This window comes from Urocitellus parryii, chromosome 6, assembly GCF_045843805.1.
Source record: "Urocitellus parryii isolate mUroPar1 chromosome 6, mUroPar1.hap1, whole genome shotgun sequence".
Lineage (NCBI taxonomy): Eukaryota > Metazoa > Chordata > Mammalia > Rodentia > Sciuridae > Urocitellus > Urocitellus parryii.
The window spans coordinates 112,216,000-112,237,878 of record NC_135536.1 but is presented as its reverse complement, the minus strand read 5'-3'; the positions used below and the strand labels follow the sequence as shown (position 1 = coordinate 112,237,878).

The 21,879-nt window shown below is 37.2% G+C and overlaps 1 protein-coding gene across 1 annotated transcript; it reads right to left on the bottom strand.

Moving 5' to 3' along the window:
* Nucleotides 1-1,545: 1,545 nt before the first annotated feature.
* Fem1b (fem-1 homolog B) lies at nucleotides 1,546-21,647 on the bottom strand. The gene is made up of 2 exons (XM_026408794.2): nucleotides 20,747-21,647; nucleotides 1,546-7,797 (listed from the first exon to the last, which is right to left on the bottom strand). The coding sequence occupies exons 1-2, from the start codon at nucleotides 20,992-20,994 to the stop codon at nucleotides 6,162-6,164; spliced, it is 1,884 nt and encodes a 627-aa protein (XP_026264579.1). The 5' UTR covers nucleotides 20,995-21,647; the 3' UTR covers nucleotides 1,546-6,161.
* Between the last annotated feature and the right edge of the window lie 232 nt (nucleotides 21,648-21,879).

The following is a 21,879-nucleotide window of genomic DNA, read 5'->3' as shown; positions in this document are numbered from 1 at the left end:
TTGTAAAAACATTAAAATTTCTAAGTATATGTAACAATATAAAAAAACAAACCCAATGGTAATAAATGGAAGGCATTTGTAAGACTTTCATTAAAAATAAAACTTTAAAATTTCTGGACAGAGTGACACATTAAAAAATACTTGACCAAATGGACATATCTTTATTTTTAATGAAAAAACTCAGAACTAGGGCTGGGGATGTGGCTCAAGTGGTAGCACACTTGCCTAGCATGTGTGAGGCACTGGGTTCGATTCTTAGCACCACATAAAAATAAAATAAAGATATTGTGTCCACCTAAAACCAAAAAATAAATATTTTTAAAAAAGAAAAGACTCAGAACTATGGAGATGTCCAGTCTTCCTAATCTACTGAGTCCAATCTATTGATTCAAGGCTAAACAAAATCATCTCATAACATGATCAAATAACACCAATGTTTATCTGGAGAAATAAACATATCCTAGTGGAAAAAAATTATCCCCACACACACAAAAAAAAGACAAATGAATACTAGTCCATCTAAGAATACTTAACATTTACTAGACACCTGAATATGGCAAGCACCATATTTTTACTAGACACCTGAATATGGCAAGCACCATATTAAATATTTTAATTACATCCATTTGCTCATCATAGTCCAAGCTAGATAATATTATCCCAATTGACAAGCAGGATACAAAACTCAGAATCCATAAAACAAATGATAAATTTGACTACATAAAAATATAAATTTCTAATACAAAAACTATCATGTTAAAAAACAAAGCTAAAAACTGTTCAATGGCAAAAAATTTTCCTTAAACCTCCAGAGAATTTCTAAAAAATAGTAAGAAAAAGATCACAACCCAAATATAGGCAAAGGAAATGTAAAAGGTCAGTAATTTAAAAAGTGTCCAGCCTCATTAATAATAAAAGAACACAAATCAAAATCACAAAATATGATTTTTGGTAAGTTTCCCTGGCAAAAAATAGATAAGCTAATATCTTATGTCTAAGAAAGGGACATGAAGATGGAAGGCAATTTGATAATCTCTTGTCAAGACTTTAAATACTCAGTCATTAAACCAGAAGTTCCAGGGCTAGGAATGAATTTGTTGAATGAATATTACATACAAGGATGTCCACTACAGCATTATTTAAAATACCCAAAACTGAAAACCTAAAAAGTTCATCAGTAAAGATCTGGTTAAATAAATGTTAAGTCCATCCACAGAATTAAATGCAATGAACTTGTTTTTGCAAAAAAAAAAAAAAAAATTTAAGTTTAGAAATGGAAAAATGCTAGATACATGAAACCAAAAAGAAGTTCATCTGCATTTTCAAATGTAAAGAAGTATTACATATATGCACAGAGAAATTCTGGGAAGCTACTCAAAAAATGATTGCCTCGGTAGAGTCCAAACAGGAACAGGGAAGAGTTGAGAAGGTAACTTTAATATCTGAATTTTTTTCCATACACATGTATACCTTCAACAACTTTCTTTTAATGAACTGCACGAAAAGATCACCTCACATTGAACAATAAAGACACAAACTTCAAGGTAGTTTTTTCAAACATTTACTGAACACAAATACCATTTTTCCTTTTACACAGCAAGATTGTTAGTTTCAAATTAGCTGAGCTATTAGGACTGCCAATTGCCATGAAATTAAAAATGATTCTACATGTCACAAACTCAAATAGAAAATGTCATGCAATATATAAATTACTAATAGACTTCTGGTGCAGTCAGCAAGTTTACTATGTTTATTAAAGTCACGTAAGTGTTTTGACAAAAGTGCACAATAGAATGACATCACTGGGTTGTTATAAATCACAGTGAATTACTAGAGTACAACAATGTAGTTCCTCTAGATGGAGGATTGCAGGAAGGGGTGAATATTATGAAGGACAGGGTCTTTTCAATAGGTTCAGCCAGTCAAATTTTTACTCCAAACTATGCACCTCTGAAAAGACTGGATAGGAAAGCTGAGTTGTTTTTCCCCCCTCATCTTTTCTCCTCTACTAAGCAACAACAAAAAAGCCATGCACAAATTTTACAACATCTGATAAAAAATAGATACAAAACCTGTGCACTTCATCACTTGACAAAGCTTGCATCTTCGTTCCTTCGTTGTTTTGATTAGGCCATCCATCACATGACTCACCCCTAAATGAAAAGCTGTTAATTTAGCAATATTCACCCCTGCACACACATCAAGACACACTCCCCATAACCATGAAATCACTGTCCCTTCCCTGCACATGGACACACAGGTACACACCACAAATCTAGGACTAGAGACCACATTTACTTTACAGCTTTAAAAATTAATATATCACCATTATCAGTGTGGTATTTGTTTCAGAACCCATATCTGGGGAGGGGATACTGTACAAATCAGCCCATCTGAAGGAAGGTTTGGGCAAATCTGCCAGAAATGTCTAAGAAAGCCCTGAAATGTGATACAAATATCAAAGAGCTTTCTATTTTCAAAAGATGATACCCAGAACAATGCTGCACATTTTCAGAGTAGGAATGAACACAGCTTAAAATCCTGTGGACTAAAATCTTTTCGTAGAGCAAAAAGGCAGAGTTTTCTTTTCTTTACATACCTCTTAATGTTACAGGTCAGTGAGAAAATCAAAACACTCATTTGTACATTGATACATATGGTTAGCCTAAAAACGAACATTTCAGGTTTTTCTAGAAATCTACCATAACAACAAGGACTCTATACTTTCATCCAACTACTCACTAGTTCAACCACTGGCTGCTTCTAAACCAGCAAATCATAATCCCAGATCCAGCAACTCACTCCTCACAATGTCCCATTCCAGAACAAGGAAATTATTCTGCTTGAATCATCCCAAGTAGTCTTATTCAGAGAGTAGCTGCCTCAACTATGGTGAAAACTATTAACAGGGTACCATTCCCTAAAATTTTAATTTTCAAAAACACTTGTCAAATATAGTTGGCATTTAGGGAGCTGCTGACCCCAAATCATATTTTTATTTCAAACAATGTTATCATAACTAAGTCTTCACAATTATCAATTATTAACCAACTATTAAAATAATGAAATAAAACCCTTCTCAGAAACAAACAAGACCGAAGCTTACAGATGGCCCATTTTTTGATTTGTTTGTTTGCTTACAGTTCCCACAGTTAAAAGTAGCTAGGCTGTGGCCTCCCAGAGCAATCCAGGGTGTCAACTGAAAAAAGCCATATTGTCAGATTCAGTTCTTACGTAAAAATGTGACCCCTTCTTTATCAACTGAAGGGATAGAACTGCTGCACATTCCTTGAGTTAAATAGTTAACTTAAATTCAAGAGTTCAATTTCACCAACACAGTTAAAAGCAGAAGACCCACCAAAATTTCACATGATTTGCAAACAAAAGTATCCTCCTGGGCTTCTAGTTCACCCAGATTTATAAGAAAATTCACAAGCAGGACAGAGAAATTTTGAGAAAGTCTGTAAAGCTACCAAACAAGAGTTACAATCCAAAGCATAATTCTACCAATAACAAACATCAAATGACAAAGGTGGCTGCAAAATGAAGACAGCCTAGAGTTCTCAGTGAGCTGATACAGAACTATTACCTTTCTTACCTATTCATTTTCTTTAAAAAAAAAAATTAAGTTCACAAAGGATTTGGCTAAACATATATTAAAATAATCCTACCAAAAGCAAATGTAAGAAACAGGCATGTAGATCACTTGTTTCAAGAAAAGTTTTATACAGGTGGTTCACAATTCATATTGAATTGGTATTACAAGACAGAATTAGATCCTCAGCAAGATAACGCACAATGTACTACTATACTATAGTTTTTAAAAAAGTCTAGTTACCACTAGTACAGTTCATAGTTTATTCCGCTATCTTCAAATTCTTTCTCCAAGTTTGTCAGCATTTCAATGAGCATGATTTACATTATCCAGCATTCAGTCTCCCTTCTTAAAAAATCATTAAATTTTTTATGTCTGTCTGAATATGTACATTTAATCATTATTCTCATTTTATAAATAAGTAATGTCTAAAATAGTGCTGGTTCTGGGTAGCCAATGGGATGAAATGTTTTTAAAACATGCAATATTATTTAAGTTTTGGTATTAATAATCATATACATTTAAAATGGAACCAACTAAATACTAAGTATCACAGCCATTCCTCAGACTGTCCAATATGTAGGCCTTGTAGACTGAAAAACAAAAGGTCTGATCTGAGCAATGTAAAAGGCATGATTCACTCACCTTGAGGAAGTACATTTTCTCTTTCAGGCCACTGAGAATTGCCAAAAGCAAGGTACAGTATTCCCTCGATTCACACCAGAGGATCAAGGACAGTAATTTCCAAATTAGGGCTTATTTCAATTCCTCCCTTTAAGCCATCCTAAAAACCTTCCTTGCAAAATGTCAGGTTAGGAAAATAGAAATCTATTACCATGACAGATTTACCATCAAAAGATTCCTAACTGAAGCAAGAAGACACACAAAGTAGAAATATAGCAACAGTATCTTACAACTTTGGGGGGGGAAAGCTTTTAAAGTCTCCCCTCCCACCATTCAAAGTATTTCATTTTGTGGGGTATCTCTATTTAAGGCCCTAGGTGCTGATTTTGTCTTGGCCACTGTTTCATACTGATCCAACCGCAATCTCTTTAATAGTTTACAAAACAATATCCACACATAAAATGTTAACTTAAATCTCATAGTTTTTTAAGTTTATATCTGATGTTGTGACATCATTATAATGCTTTTCATTAAGGAAAAAAAAAGCTGTAGGTCTTCATTTACAGTACCATGCACTATGAGTAGCTAAGGCATTCATTTGGCACTAGAGAGAAAATTACAGATACAGCTAATTTTAATCTCATATCATTTTTAGCATCAATAGAAATAGGTATGTACCTTTTGCTTAATTTCTGTGATGCATAAAAGATAATCACAGAATACTCTTTAGTTTGATAGTTAAAATGCTGCTGATAAATGAAATAAAAAACAAAAGACCTCTGTACAGCCTATTGGAATAAGTGACATTTTGTGGTGGAAAATTTTGTAGCTCTGACAGAAATACCTTTAAAGTGGTATTGAGAATGATTTCAGCATCAAAAACACTTAATTTCCTACACCACATTAGTGACTTTTCTATTTCTTTAAACAGACTAAGAAAGTGAGATAAATCAAAAATATCCTGGTTCCTTTTCATTTGTCATAAACACCTTACCAGGGAAGCACAAATAAATGTCCTCAGGAAAAGTAGCTTCCAAATTTTAAGATACAAGAGGAAAGAAAGAGAGGACAAAAATAGAATGTATAACTACATTGTGACAATTTGTTTCATAAGAAAACAGCATTCATAATTTTTACATGTCTGAGAACTGAATCAAATGCAGATGGCTGCAATTTAGATAAATAACATTAAAACAAAGGCTTCAAATAATTCAAGCCTAAAGGCAAAGAGTCCATCAGTATTCTCTGAAAAGTTGGTTTAAGATTATCACTTTGAATATATACTACCCAGCATAATTCAACAATTTCAATGGATTTAATTTTATAAATCTGTAGCTATTATTAGCACTTTTGTTTTCAGATTAATCTGAAGCTATACTTTTTTTAAGTCCTTCTGATGTTAAAATGTGTTGTATCACTTCACATACATTATGGAAGAGTGAAAACTATCTACAGCAGTTTGGCATATGCAGAACACCTGGATCTCCCATTACTTTTAATGTTCCTTTGTAGTTGTTTTTCCTCCATGAAATCCTCGAAACCGCTGCATGGATAACACACTGACATAGGCTAAACAGAAATACTTTTTGTAAAAGCAGCTGTTTAAAACATTATCAACTTGAAATCATAAATGTCCCTCATTTGTTACACAAACAGAATATTTTATATTCATTCCTTAAAAAAAAAAAAAAAGACAAATAGTTAAGTGACCAATATCCAAACACCTTAATTATAGTTACACCTAAACAATGTGGCTTTGCTTAAAGTGTTTGAAATCAATTACTATATGAGGCTAGAAGACCAAAGACAGAACTAAGGAAGGATGGGTTGAAAGGAAAGGTGGTGGAAAGAAAAGTAAAATTTATGAACACATAATTCTATTGTCTGTGATTAAAGTCCTTTACTTTAGCACCACATTAAACGATTTTACATATCCAGTCACTTAATGAAATCCAACAAATTCTTCAAGAGTTCTGGGGATCTGGTCTTGATAGTTAATGTCATTAGCCCGAACTGCTCGGGCAGCCAGGCACTTGAGACTCATCTTCATTTGAGTTTTGAGTAGTATTTCAGATACCCCAGTTGTACTTTTGTCTAGTGGAGTCTTATTCTGCTTATTTGTCATGTCGGTGTGAGCGCCAGCTTCAACCAGGCTAATGATGATAGAGTGTAAGGTCAAAAAATCACTGATGGGCCTGTTGTACTGAACGATAATATGAAGGGCACTGTTTCCCTCATTGTCCACAGCATTCACCTCAGCACCACAGTCCAGCAGGAGCTTTGTGACAAGTGCGTTTGGAAAACTGCAGACATCATTGGTGTGGAAATCATCGACTGGGGTATTTGAGTTGACAGCTAGATGCAGCAGGGTGAAACCTTCACGAGTTCTGGGGTCAAGATGAATCAGGTTATAGATCTGCTTGTTAATTTTGCGCTGATCTTCTTCACTGCAATGTGTTTTGGTGGAGATGCACACTAAATACAGAAAGGTATAGAGATTACATTCGTAATTGTCCATAGCATTGTGGACATCAGCATCCGGGATATTTTTTACTCTGTTCATACTTTGTTCTATTTCCAAAACACTACATCTCAAAACACATTCTATGTCTGGGGCCTTCACGGTTTCATTCAAATGTATCATCTGTGAGAAAACTTGGGCAAATCGAAGAAGATCTTTGTGGGTATTCCTGTTTCCTTTCTGTCTGAGGTGGAGCGCATGAAGCCACAGCTTGATACACTGTTCAAATTCCATATTATCTGCATAAACAGCCCCCCTGTAAATGATGGGGTGGGAAACATCAATGTTGTCAGCACCTAAAATCCGTTCCCGAACTATAAGGCCTTCCATGTGAAGAGCATCTCTGTCTTGTCGAATGGATTCCAGTTCCTGAGGGTTTCTACATTCAGTTCTATTCCCATAAGCATGGATTGGTGGCAGAACCTCTTTTTCAAGAATGTTATCACCATCTTGAAACCTCTCCAACATAGCTAAATATAAATAGTGGTATGTCTTCATGATGTCATAGTTCTCTCGGTCATTGGCAAAGGAGGCACCCAAGAGTTCCAAAGCTTCGATCCGACTTCTTCGGTCACAATCAGCATGAGACAGCAACAGTTCAACAACATCAGCTTTACAGCTTTCAGCAGCTACTTTCAATGGTGTCATCCCATGGCCATTCACAACTATAGCAGCTCGCCATTTTATCAGCTCTTTCACAATATCTATGTGCCCGGCTTCAGCTGCAAAGTGCAATGCTGTGGCTCCACAATGTGCTTTAGCGTTGGGGTCAGCGCGTTGCTCTAACAGATATCTGACCACATCAGTGTGTCCCTTATATGCTGCGATCATTAGGCAGGTGTTGTCATACTTGTTGGCAATGCTGATGTTGGCATTATTTTCAACCAAATATTTCACAATGTCCAGTCTGCCATCAAAGCATGCTGCCCGCAGCGGGGTTGAGTTGGTTACTGTGGTATGGTTCACGTTGGCTCCATGGCTGACTAGAAGTTTAACGACTTCAAAATGTCCTGCTCCTGCAGCACACCAAAGAGCAGTGGCACCATCAATGACATACCTGCATATAAAAAGAATAAACAATTAGGTAATTGAAATCAGATGCCCTAACATAAGTTTAAAAGATGTATTCATCTGCACTGATAAGGCATCCCTCTCCAGAACAGTAATAAAATATTATTTCTGGTGAACATAAAAACAGGCAATTTTGGGCTGGGGTTGTGATTCAGCAGTAGAATGCTTGCCCAGTATATGCAGGAACCTGGGTTCAATCCTTAGCACCACATAAAAATGAATGAATGGAAAAAAGGTACTGTGTTCAACTTCAACTGAACATATTTAAAAAAAAAAAAAAAAAGGAAATTTCAATAAATGTATTACTATCACTATTCTTTCTAAAGCTCGTGTGGTGTGTGTGTGTGTGTTGCTGAGAACTGAACCCAGGTCCTAATGCATGCAAAGCAAGCACTCTACCACTGAGTTACATCCCCAGCCACCTAAAGCATATTTTTTTAAAAGTATTTATTTAGAAGTAGTTGGACATAATACCTTTATTTTGTTTATTTATTTTTATGTGGTGGTGAGGATTGAACCCAGGGCCTCGACCGAGCTAGATGAGAGCTCTACCACTGAGCCACAATCCCAGCCTTGCTTTATAAACTGAAGAATTGCCCACTTGCTACTAGCAAAAAGCAAATAAATCTCAGAAAAAAAAAAAACTGTATGAAGGTTTGTAACATCTTTACCACCAAGCTGATATTGTAGCTCTTAAAAACACAGCAGTCTCCCTTCATTAGTAAAACCCTATTCCCTACAATAACAATGTATTAGATACTGCTTTCAGGTGTGTGGAGGAAAAGCAGATAATATGTTCACTTTGTGAAATTATTATGTACTTATAATTAATGGGTTTTTTTGTGAATAGTATGCCCCAATTTGAAACATTTTAAATGTCTGTGTGTATACATGTATATGTTTCTACTTGTGTTCCTCAAACAAACTATTATTGGGGATTTGAAAGGGAGAATACTAACAGCAAAAAACAACTAGTACTTCCACAGAACCAAACAGGTTACCCTATATGATGGGACTTTGTGACTCCGTATTCACAAGCTACTTACTGAACCTCATACGTGCTAAGGTTGCTACCTAACATATAAAATTAGACTCTTGCCAGAAGTACAATCTTTCCCACTTTTCCACTTTAAATTTTTTCCCAATTTTTGTTTTGTTTTGTTGTTACTGTTTGTTTGGGGGATTAAACCTAACAGCACTTGACCACTGAGCTACATCCCAGTTCCTTTTCATTTATTTTGAGACTGGCCTGGAACTTAAGATTCTCCTGCCTGAACCTCCCAAATCACTGGGATTACAGATGTTTACCATTACACCCAATTCATTTTCTCAATTTTTAATCCTACTACTGACCATAAGTCCTAAAAAGTAGATATTTTCCAGAGCGATTCAGATCTACTATGCTATAAAACTAATAAGTACACATGCAAGTGTTAAGGAAAAAAGTCAAAGAATTATTCACAAAGGAATTAAGTCTACATAACAAAAATCTCACTAATGAGCTTCTCACTGCACAATCTTATGTTTTAAGGTTTTACGTCAAATCTATTCGCCATGAAGTGAAGAAAGAATAAGCTCCCCTTGGTGCTATGCTTTGAATGTGTCAGTTCGCAAATCCAGGTGTTGCCAATGTGAGGTAGAGCTTTTAAGAGATAAGTAGGTGATTGAGGGCACCTCCCTTCCCAAATGAATTAAGTAGAAAAGAGGCTTCATGCAGTGGTTGGTTGGTTGACGGCTGGCCTTCTGCCTTCTACCTTGTAAAGACAATATTCCATTCCTCCTCTCTGAAGAATTCAGCCCTCACTCACAACCAAACCTACCAGTAGCTCAATCTTCGACTTTCCAGCTTCCGGAGAAATGAATTTCCATTCTTAATAAATTACCCGTCTTGGGTTCTTGTTATAGCAGCATAAAATTGACTAAGATGTATAAGATAGTTTAACCTCAGTTAACACCACCACAAAAAAACATCACCCAATATCACTTTTGCTAGAAACAAAACACCCAATTCATAATTCAAGCAATTTTTTTTAAATATTTATTTATTTATTTTTTAGTTCTCGGCAGACACAATATCTTTGTTGGTATGTGGTGCTGAGGATCGAATGCGAGCGTGCTACCGCTTGAGCCACATCCCCAGCCCTCGAGCAATTATTTTTTCCAGTTTCAAATCATTACACAAAATGAAGCGGGCATGGTGGTGCACACCTATAATCCCATTGGTTTAGGAGGCTGCGTCAGGAGGATTGCAAGTTCACAGCCAGCCTCAACACTGGTAAGACCCTAAGCAACTCAGTGAGACAATGTCTCTAAATAAAATTTAAAACAGGGCTAAGGATGTGTCTCAGTGGTCGAGTGTCTGCCCCTGAGTTCAATCCCCAGTACCCTCCTCTCAAAAAAAAAAAAAAAAATTATTACACAAAATGTCTATAAGTACAAGTCTTCTCAGCTGGCAATGTTTATCTATAAGGAGGAGAGTAGCACTAACTAGAAAGTCTTGAAGGTGTAAAAATGTCCTTGTATGTTGATCTGGATGAATATTTACAGAAAAATATTCAGCAAACTGGACACTTAAGATATGTGCATTTTACTATATGATAATACTCAAAAATTAGAAGAATTCTGAAATTTCTTTTTAAATTTTTATTTTTAAAAATGTTATTTGGGGGCTGGGGATGTGGCTCGGCAGTAGAGCGTTTGCCTCGCATGCGCAAGACCCTGGTTCGATCTTCAGCACTACATAAAAATAAATAAGAGAAATAAAGGTACTGTGCCCAACTACAACTAAAATTTAAATATTTTTTTAAAAATGTTATTTGGTCTGCACTTGCCTAGCACTTGCAAAGCCCTGGGTTTAAACCCAATCTCTGTTGAAACAAAGAGAGAAAGTCCATCTAATTATTAACTGATTTTTAAGAAATAAATAATCAGAAAAAAAAAAAAGAAATAAATAATCAGTAAATTAAGACATACCAGTAGTGTATTTTATTAATAGTTGCCAACTGTACCTATGGCCAAGAGTTCAGTTCAATAAAAACTCATTAACTATAATTATAAATACAAAGTTCAATAAAACGCTTTCACCGTCAACAAAAAATGCCATTTGCAACATCAAAAATATCAATACCTAGTCATAAACCAAATGAAAAACGTGCAAAACATCTACACTTAAAACTATAAAACACTCCAGAGGCTAACAGAAGAAAACCCAAAATAAATGGAGAAATGATTCAAGTTCATGGTATTGAAGACACCATAGTGTTCAGATGTGAATTTTCCACCAAAAAAATCTACACATCTGATAAGATCAAAATCTTAGCAGATGGGCTGGGGATGCGGCTCAAGCCGCGCTCACCTGGCATGCGCGGGGCGCTGGGTTCGATCCTCAGCACCACAAAAATAAAGACGTGTCCACCGAAAAACTGAAAAATAAATATTAAAAAATTCTCTCTCTTCTCTCTCTTTAAAAAAAAAAATTTCAGCAGATTGTGTGTGTGTGTGTGTGTGTGTGTGTGTGCATGCATGAGCACATTCACATGTATAGAGAAATAAACAGGCCAATTCTAAAAAGTATACGGAAATGCAACCAAGACAATCATGAAGAAAAATAAGGTTGGAGGACTAACTACAGTAATTAAGAAAAGCATGTCACTGGCACAAAGACAGAGAAACATATCAATAGAACAAAAAATTCTAGAAATGGACTCACACATGTAAGAATCACTTGTTTTATGACAAAGGCTCCAGGGAAATTCAGATAGAAAGTATGACTTTTTTATTAAATAGTGCTGGTGCAACTAAATAACCTCTGTGGCAAAAAAAAAAAAAATAGCCTTGACTTCTATCTCACGCTATATATAAAATAACAGTAATATAAACCTTTAGACCTTTAGTCAAAATACAGTACCCCTTCATGTTCAAAACACTAGAAAAACCAGGGACAGTAGAAACATACCTCAACATCATAAAAGCTATATATGCTAAACCCAAAGCAAACATCATTCTAAAATGGAGAAAAATTGAAAGCATTCCCTCTAAAAACTAGAACAAGACAAGGATGCCCTCTTTCACCACTTCTATTCAACATCATCCTTGAAACTCTAGCCACAGCAATTGGACAGGAAAAACAAATTTAACACAGCAAAGTACAGGATATAAAATCAACACCCATAAATCAAACATGTTCCTATACATATGTTACTAATCTACCTAGAGAAAGTAGGAAAACTACCCACTCACAATAGCTTCAAAAAAAATAAAATACTTGGGAATCAATGTAACAAAAGGGGTAAAAGACCTCTACAATGAAAACTACGGACGGAACACTAAAGAAAGAAATTAAAGAAGATCTTAAAAGATGGAAAGACACCCCCCCCATGCTCCTGGATAGGCAAAAATTAATATTGTCAAAATGGCCATATTACCAAAAGTGTTATACATATTTAATGCAATTCCTATTAAAATCCCAATGATATTCTTCATAGAACTAGAAAAAGCAATTCTGAAATTCATTTGAAAAAAAATTAAAAACCCAGAATAGCCAAAGCAATCCTCAGCAAGAAATGTAAAGCAGGAAGCATCACACTACCAGACCTTAAACTATATACTACAGAACCATAGCAAAAAACAGCATATTGACATCAAAACAGACATATAGACCAATGATACAAAATAGAAGACACAGAGACAAACCCACACACACACACACACACACACACACAAAAAAAAAAAAAAAAAATACAGCTATCTCATACTAGACAAAGGCACCAAAAACATTCACTGGAGAAAAGACAACCTATTCAATAAATGGTGCTGAGAAAACTGGAAAATCCACATGTAACAAAATGAAATTAAACCCCTATTTCTTACCCTGCACAAAACTCAAAGTAGAACCAAGACTTAGGCACTAGATCAGAGACCCTGCCCCTAAGAAAAGGAAAAAGCAGGCCCAAACCTTCATCATGTCAGCTTAGGACCTGACTTACTGACTTCCTTACCAAGACTCCTAAAGCATAAGAAGTAAAATCAAGAATCAATAAATTGGACAGATTCAAACTAAAAAGCTTCTTCTCAGCAAACAAATCAATAACATGAAGAGAGAGCCTACGGAATGGGAGAAAAATCTTTGTCACATGCACCTGAGACAGAGCATTAATCTCCAGGATATTTAAAGAACTCAAAAAATTTAACACCAAAAAAAACAAATAACCTAATCAATAAATGGACTAAGGAACTGAACAGACACTTCACAGAAGAAACAATCGATCAACAAATATATGAAAAATTGTTAACATCTTTAGTAATTAGAGAAATAAAAAGCAAACTACTCTAAGATTTCATCTCACCTCAATCAGAATGGCAATTATAAAGAATACAAACAATAAATGTGGGCAAGTATGTGGGGGAAAAGGTACACTCATACCCTGCTAGTGGGAATACAAATTGGTGCAACCATTAGGGAAGGTGGTTTGGAGATTCCTCAGAAAACATGAAACAGAACCACCATTTGACCCAGCTATTCCATTTCTCAGTTTATACCCAAAGTACTTAAAATCTGCACATTACAGTGATGCATCTCAATTCACAATAGCTAAACTATGGAACCAACCTAAGTGCCCTTCAACAGATGAATGGATTAAAAAATGATACACACACAATGGATTATTACTCAGCTGTAAAGAAGAATGAAATTATGGCATCTGCAGGTAAATGGATGGATGGAAGGAGCTGGAGAATATAATGATAAGCAAAATAAGCCAATCCAAAAAAAACAAAAGCCAAATGTTTTCTGATTAGTGGATGCTAATTCACAATGGGGTTGCAAGGAAGGGTGCTAGGGAAGAATAAAATTACTTTAGGTAGAGGGGAGTAAAGGGAAGGGAGGGGGTATGGGGTAGCAAAGATAATAGAATAAATCAGACATTATTACCTTATGTACATATGTAACTACACAACTGGTGGTATTCTACATCATGAATAACCAGAAGAATGAAAAATTATCCATTACATATAATGTATCAAAGTGCATTCTACTGTCATGTATAACTAATTAAAACAAATTGTAAAAAATTTTAAAATATTAAAAAAATATAAACCTTTAATGTGAAAAGCAAACAGTAAGGGCTTTTTTAAAAGAATAGACACTTTGATAGGGACAACATCACACACCTATAATTCCAGCTACTTGGGGGGTTGAGGCAGGAGAATAGTAAATTCATGCCTAACCTCAGCAACTTAGCAAGAATGTGTCTCAAAATAAAAAATAAAAAGTGCAGATATAGGGTAGAGTACCACTAAATTCAATCTCTAGTATCCCCAACCACATCCCTCTTCACACAAAGAATAGACTTAGTGACCTTGGGAATTGATCATTAATTTCTTAAACAATTCACAAAATTATTATTAATCATAAATGACAAAGTGCACTTCAGTAAAAAAAAAAAGGAATTTCTTTTTCTAAAAATATTTGTTTTTTTGGGGGGCTGGGGATGTGGCTCAAGCGGTAGCGCGCTCGCCTGGCATGTGTGTGGCCCGGGTTCGATCCCCAGCACCACCGCCGATAACTAAAAATAAATAAATAAATAATATTTAAAAAAAAAAATATATTTGTTTTTTAGTTGTAGTTGGACACAAAACCTTTATTTTTATTTATTTATTTTTATTTGGTGCTGAGGATAGAACCCAGGGCCTCGCATGTGCTAGCTCTACCGCTGAGCCACAATCCCAGCCCAAAAAAAAGGAATTTCCATTGATCAAAAGACTTTACTTAAAAAGTGAATAGGCAATCCACCCATTGTGAGAAGATATCTGCAATAGATATATTTACCAAATCAATAAGAAAAAGGCAAAAACCTATTTTTTTAAAAAAACGAGATATAGGACTGAACAAGTAGGCTTCACAGAAGATTTCCAAATGACCACTATGAAAAGATGCTCAAGATAATTCCTCACCAGAGAAATGCAAACTAAAACTAGTACTGTCCAACACATACCCTTCAGAAATGCTAGAATTAACAAGACTGATAGGACAATACTAAGTGTAGACCAGGATGTGGAGCAACTGAAACTCTTGATACTGGCAGAAACTGCTGGTACAAATGTAATTTGGTTCAATATCTCTGGAAAAACTGGCACTATCCATTAGTTAAACATGTACCTACTTTATACCCAGCATTTTTTCTTACTTCTTCCTTAATGTATACCAAAGAAAAATGAATGCAAATGTCTACCAAAAGACAAATATAAAAATATTCATAAACGCTTTATTCATAATAGTGAAATACTGAAAACAACCAAAATATCCATTAAGTGGAAAATGGATAAACTGAAGTATTTTCATGTAGCATTAAAGAAATTAAGTCACATTCTACTGTTACATGGATGCATCACATAGATACTGTATTAGCACAAAAAGCTAAACACATAAGAGCATACTGAATGATTTCATTTACAGAAGCTCAAGTACAAACAAAACTAACCTACAATAATAGAAGTCAGAATAATCATTACTTCTGGGAGGGGAAAAGGGAGAAATTGAGAAGGGGCATAAAGGAAATTGTTAGGGTGATTAAAATATTAATTAACATTAATATTAGCATTAATCAAGAAAGTGATTAAATGCTTTTAAGGTTCATGTACTTTGCTAGATGTTATGCTTTAATTTGTGTGTGTATGTGTGTGTGTGTGTGTGTGTGTGTGTGTAAACAGGAGGCACAAATGGCTTTAAATACTTTCAATGACTACAAATGTTTTATATCAAAGATTTTCAATATACCAAGCACTGTATTAACCACTTAATAATGCAATAGATCTCATTTAATCTTTACAGTTACAATGACCCAATGAGGTAGATATTATCATTATGACCATTTTACAAATATAACTGACAGGTTTACTTGAGATTGAATATACAAAAGTACTTTGAGTATCATAAAATGCACCCAATGGAAGGAAACATAGTATATGTTACTGTTCAAACATTTGTTTCAAATTAAAAAGCAAATTTTCCAAACTGATTATTAATATAATCTACCAAAAACCAAATACATAGTTATGTATGGTTATATTTAGATGGTTAGTTACAATATTTCCTTGCTCTGGTTTTTAAAATATAAAATTACTCACATTATATAATACGAATCTAAACTACTTAAAACTCAAAAAAATGTTACATTAAAATAGGTACTCAGGGGCTGGGGTTGTGGCTCAGAGGTAGAGTGCTTGCCTAGCATGCATGAGGCACTGAGTTCGATTCTCAGCACCACATAAATATAAAATAAAGATATTGTATCCACCTATAACTAAAAACAAATACTAAAAACAAAAGGCACTCACATTGTCTTTAACTCTAGTAATTAAAGTATTACCCTTTTAAAGAGAAAAAGAAAAAGTGATTAGAATATTTTTACCTCAAACTTCCCAGAATCTATGATAAAGTAAAATACTAAACTGCAAGTATGTACTTCCCTTGGTTTTCATAATGGAAACTATTTGGTCAGTTTAATATTTTTGCTGGAATAGTCTAATCAGTTCCATTTTTTTTCCTTTTAATTCTATACAGTAATGTCACAGAAACCTCAAAAAAGTTCCAATTAACTTTTTAGCAACATTCACTAAGTTACTATGACAGAAACCATAGAAAACAATCTTTCCAGATGCAGTCCAAAACTATAGTGCAAATTCTCTATTATGCTTCATCTTATAATAAAAAAACTATAATCTTATATTCACCTTTTCAAACAAAAAGTATGTATCAGACCACAGAAAGTTTTCACAGTAAGAGATAACTTTTTTTTAATATTTTTTAGTTATCAATGGACCTTTTATTTTATTTATTTATATCCAGTGTCTCACACATGCTAGGTAAGTGCTCTATCCCAGCCTAAGAGATAACATTTCTAATCACAAGGCTAAGCACACCGATCTCCAGATTCAATGTGAACTACAAATGCCTAGTTCAAGCATTTGAAATGCAAATAAAAATTCATTAAATGTATATAGTCAGCACTTTATTTTAGCTAAAGTCCTTATTACATCAGGCGTAGTTCCTTCAAACATATATTGGCAAGGACTTTCTAAATGCAGTCAGATGATGGTGTGCCACAAGCCTATCCTACACCTGGACATTTATGAATAGTATTAGTACTAACACTGACTTTAAATGTAAGGGCACTCAATAAAAAGCTTTAGCATTCTCACAGGTCCTGTTCTCCCCATCCATGTCAGCAAACCTCCTCAAGGACAGGTGGTCCCCACAAATACTGTCAGAGAGCAGTCAGACCTCAGTCCAGCACAATATTCCATGGTCACATGACACTATTCCTTTATTCTGTTCCACACCTACAACATTCTTAGTAGTTTCCCATTCTCCAACTACAGATTCTTCTTTCATTCTCACTCATGACTTTTCTTCTTGTCCACTCACTTATGTCAACTTTGGTACTCATGTGTTAAGTCATAAGTAAAATAATATCAAATATTGCTCCTAAGAAAAAGCAAACAAGAACTGAAATTATCAATATGGGGCTTAATACAGGTAGTGCCCCCCCCCTTAAGTCTCAATTGAATCCAGTTTGGTTTCCTAAGGTATTACAAAATAAGGTATATTTTAAAAAAGTTTTAGGCAGAATACATACTTAATATATATATATATATATACTTTTATACAATAGTTATTTATTTTTGTCCCTCCCTTTCACACACATACATACAAAACACAGCAAACAAACTCATAACTAAAGATACTGTTGCAGGGACTGGGGTTGTGGCTCAGGGCAGAGCACTCATCTAGCACATGCAAGGCCCTGCGTTTGATCCTCAGCACCACATAAAAAATAAAGGTACTATGTCCAACTACAACTAAAATAAAATAAAAGGTACTATTGCATGGGCTGAAGCTAAGAAATGAGTCATTCTAAAGACAAATACCAAGTGAATAACAAAAATCATTAAAAAAAAATATTAAGTGAAGAGCAGGAGAGATGGTGAATAATTTGGCCAAAACTCGTGCAGATGGTATGCAAATAACTAAAAATTAGAAAGTTATCTATTTCACACATAAAGAGAATATGTTTGTTAGTGTCCATTGGCTATGGGTCTCAACTGCCAAGAGAAGATAAAGTAGAGGAATTGGCAAAGTACTTTCAAGAAGCCAGCACTAGGGCAGGGAGTACAGCTCAGAAGTAAAGCCCTTACCTGGCTTGCACAAGGCCCTGAGTTCCATCCACAACACCTCAAAACACAAAACAAAAGCCAGACCCAAAGGATTGAGTGAGCTTCATATTGTTAACACCACTCAGGCTAACATTTTCACAGTATCTGAGTAAGTGCAAAGACAAATTATCACATTTATAAATAATCTTTTCTGGTTCTGAAATGCAAAAATCATTTTGGGATAAACTCCAAAATAATCCCACGAACTGGCATGAGGGCCAGAAAGGTGGCCATAAACTTCGATTCTTCTCTTTTATCAATTAATTGGTAAGTTCCTCAAAAGTAGAAACCTTATAATTTCCTCTTTATACGCAACAGAAAGTGATTCAGGGTTAGGCCTACCATGGCATTTAGTAAATAAAATAAATACTAGACTACTTCAACACAGCAGCTAATAAATTCACAGCTGTAATAATCTATAAGCTAGATTATAGTCTACAGATTCAAGAAAGCTCCGAGAAAATGGCAAATGGTGGAAATGTTTGAAACTGCAGTTTTGCCAGTTTTATTCTTTATATTTTACACAAGGATCATTAAAATCTGGTCCCCACCTCTTTCCAGTCTCTCACAAGCTCTTTTGTAATTGCCCCATCTTAAATTTTTTCTTGCAATAGCAATGAAACATTTGTCATTGCCAGTGCACCAAGCAGCTGTCCCTCTTCTACATGGCTACTCTCTTTAAAGCCCAGCTCATAATCACCTCTTCAGTGAAGTCTTCCATGATCCCCACCCCCACTGCAAAGCTGAGCACTCTCCCTGTTTTCCCTCAGTAATCCAAAGATTTCTAAGCCTAAATGGCAAAGCATCTGCAATTACTCATTCATATATCTATTTCTCCCCCTATACACACTGTCATCCTCCACAGTGGGAACACTATGTCATTTGTCTCTACATACCAATACCTAGCTACTACAGAGTCTGGCACACAATAGGTGTTCAATATATGTTTGCTTGCTACACCCCTTAATTTCACTAGCCAGTGCAGAATACTGGACAAGGTAAGCCACTAAACACACTCAATGCTATATTTCTAGTCATTTCAGGTTATTTTAATTGCCTCCTCAAAATAGCTTTGATGATCCAAGAAGATACCAATAAGCAAAGCCTTTCTAACTTCTTTAGAAAACTATTTTCTCTCCTGACTGTTCTCTCTTATCCACATTAGCAAGCTCATTAGCAGTAGTGTTCCCGTAGCTATTATTGCAGAGAATCATATCTTAATGGATACATGTGCTTATATAGCTGGAATGATGCTGGAAGTTCATGAGTCATTCTGCTTTACTCCTGCTCTAGGGGTAGGTAAAGCTATGAGAACGCAGGAAGTTACAAAAAAAAAGAGAAGCTAGTAAGGGGAAGCACGCATGAAACAGGCTGCCATCTTTAGTCAACACCATCTTCTTAATGGTCCCAGAGATAAGCCACCACCCATGGGCTATCATGGGTTAAGATGTTAACACTCTAAAACATTTCCTCTCATCTAAAACAGAATAAAAAGCTTTTATTAATTAAACCTAAAACAGAATCAACCGAGGGCTGGGGTTATAGTTCAGTGATGGTAGGCTTGCCTGGCACATGTGAGGCACTGGGTTGGATCCTCAGCACCACATAAAGATAAATAAATAAAATGAAAGTATTGTGTCCATCTACAATTAAAAAATATTTAAAAAAAAAAAAAAGTCAACCAACATTAACATGTCCTGGTCATCTTGAAAAAGCAATATTTTTTCAATGGGGTTTTAAGCAGGTAATTTTTGGTCACCAAGACTAAAGCATACATCATTTTTTATGCTTAGACGTCATCTACTTCAAAAGAAGAAAATGCTAAAAAAGCCTACCCATTGGTATGAGTCAATTAAAACCAATGCAATCAATGATGCAAAACCTTTATGCAGTTGTAATCTGTAAAAAAATGTTTAAATCCTCCATCACAGAAAAGAGGATAACATAAAACCTGACAATTCTGTTATTATCATATCCCAAAGTATGTTCAATTAAACTCAAAGAACAAATTTTTAACAGTGACAATATAAATTTCTGAACTCCCCACCTCAAATTTCAACAGGAACTAATCAAGCTTCCCCACATCATCACGTGTACTTTAACAATGGCACCATCTTCTACATCAGGTCCAGTGCCACTTTTTAGCCAACATATCAATCCCAGCAATGTGGAAGAGTCGGAATCATGTCTTGAGATGTCTGGCTGCGTGACAATCCCTCAAGAGACTGCAGCTGCTTCTGGTTCTAGAGACTCATTTTGACATAAAAGCCTCAGCAATCTGCTGGGGGCTTTATCGGCCCACTCACATGAAGGGGAGAAACTGGGGTGGCCAAATAATCCATCAGAGGTCTTCAATTTTAATTGCTGACCTCGTTAATTTCTGATCTCCATTACAACGCCAGTACTGATAAAGGTAAAACCTGGAATCGCAGCTACCCCTCCACACCGCTTGTTCACGGACTACCTAGTAGAGAAGACCATTAGATCAAGACTGAGGGTGTGGCTCTCCATCTACAGAGGGAATAGGGTAGAGACAGATGAAGATAGGCAGCAAAATATGGGATGCAGTGTTAACTCTAGGAGATGAATTGGGCACTTAGTAGGACTGGAGGAGGTACAAGAAAGGAGAAGTGAGTACCCACATGAAGGAGGGTGAGGGAGGGCAGGGTCCATGAACTGGGTCCGCGGGCATCGGAGGGGAGGCTGTAGTTTGGTATACCTACCCGTCGAAGCGGACGGTGCCAGTCTGCTGGGTCTGCACACGGTAATGTTCTAACAGCAAGCGCACCACCTTGGCGTGCCCATTGCGGGCTGCGATGATGAGGGGCGTGGATCGCTGCCCTCCCTGCTGGCTGACATAGCCGAGCAGATAGCGGATATCGCTTTCAGACCGGTTGAGAAGCAAGGCGGCCAGAGTCAACACCTTGCCCTCGCTGGCCGCCTTGTATACATAGCCAGCCAGGCCCTCCATGGCCGCCGCCAACTCCAACACCCGTTTGGTCGCCACCGCTGCTGCTGCCTTGCGCCCCCGGAGGCCGCGTTCGCCAGCACTTCAGACCTGGGCCCTCACAGCCCATTCAACAGGGCGCCGTCGCCGCCGCCGCGCCCAGGCAGCAGCGCGGCCCGGGGAGGGCGGAGACGCAAGGGTGGCCGAGTGCCGCAGGGGCACGTCTGCGACCCGGCCCCGGCAGGGAGGAGGGCGATCAGGGCCGCCCCCAAGGCCCCAGGCGCCGGCCCTGGGCCGAGGAGATCTCCATGGCGGCCGCCGCCCCGGGCCTCAGGCCGGACCCCTCCTTCCTGCGGGATGCGACAGGCGCGTGCCCGAGCTACGGGTCGCCAGCGGAGCCCCGAGAGGGCCGCGCGCGCCCTGGATGGCGAACGATGGGCGCGCCTCACCCGGCCCGGCCCGGCCCACCCGGCCTAAGGCCGAAAACTGCCTCCGCTTCTGCTCTCCGCCGTCCCTGGCTGGAAGAAACCCGCAAGCGCTCGCCCACCGGAGCTCAGAAGTGCTGGGCACAGTGCAGGGCTTTGCTGACCCACGCGTGGGTGGCCCCGGAGCGACGCGGAACGCTCCCGCAGGATCAGCGCCGGAACTTGGGGCGGGAGGCATGCGAGCCTCCGCAGACAGGGCCGGGAGGGGGGGAGGGAGGAACGGTTAAGTGGGGTGTCTCTTCCAAAGCCGGCCGGCCGGCAAACGAGGCCTTGATGAAGAAAGGTTCTGCTACGCGGAATTGGAGCATCCCGGATTCCGGCCTGTGTGTCCTCATTGCCCTTGACGCGTGGGGTTTCCTCCTCGCCCCCTCACGAGACTGGGACTTCCTGGCTAGGGAGGGGGTCGGAGTGAAGGCGCTGAACC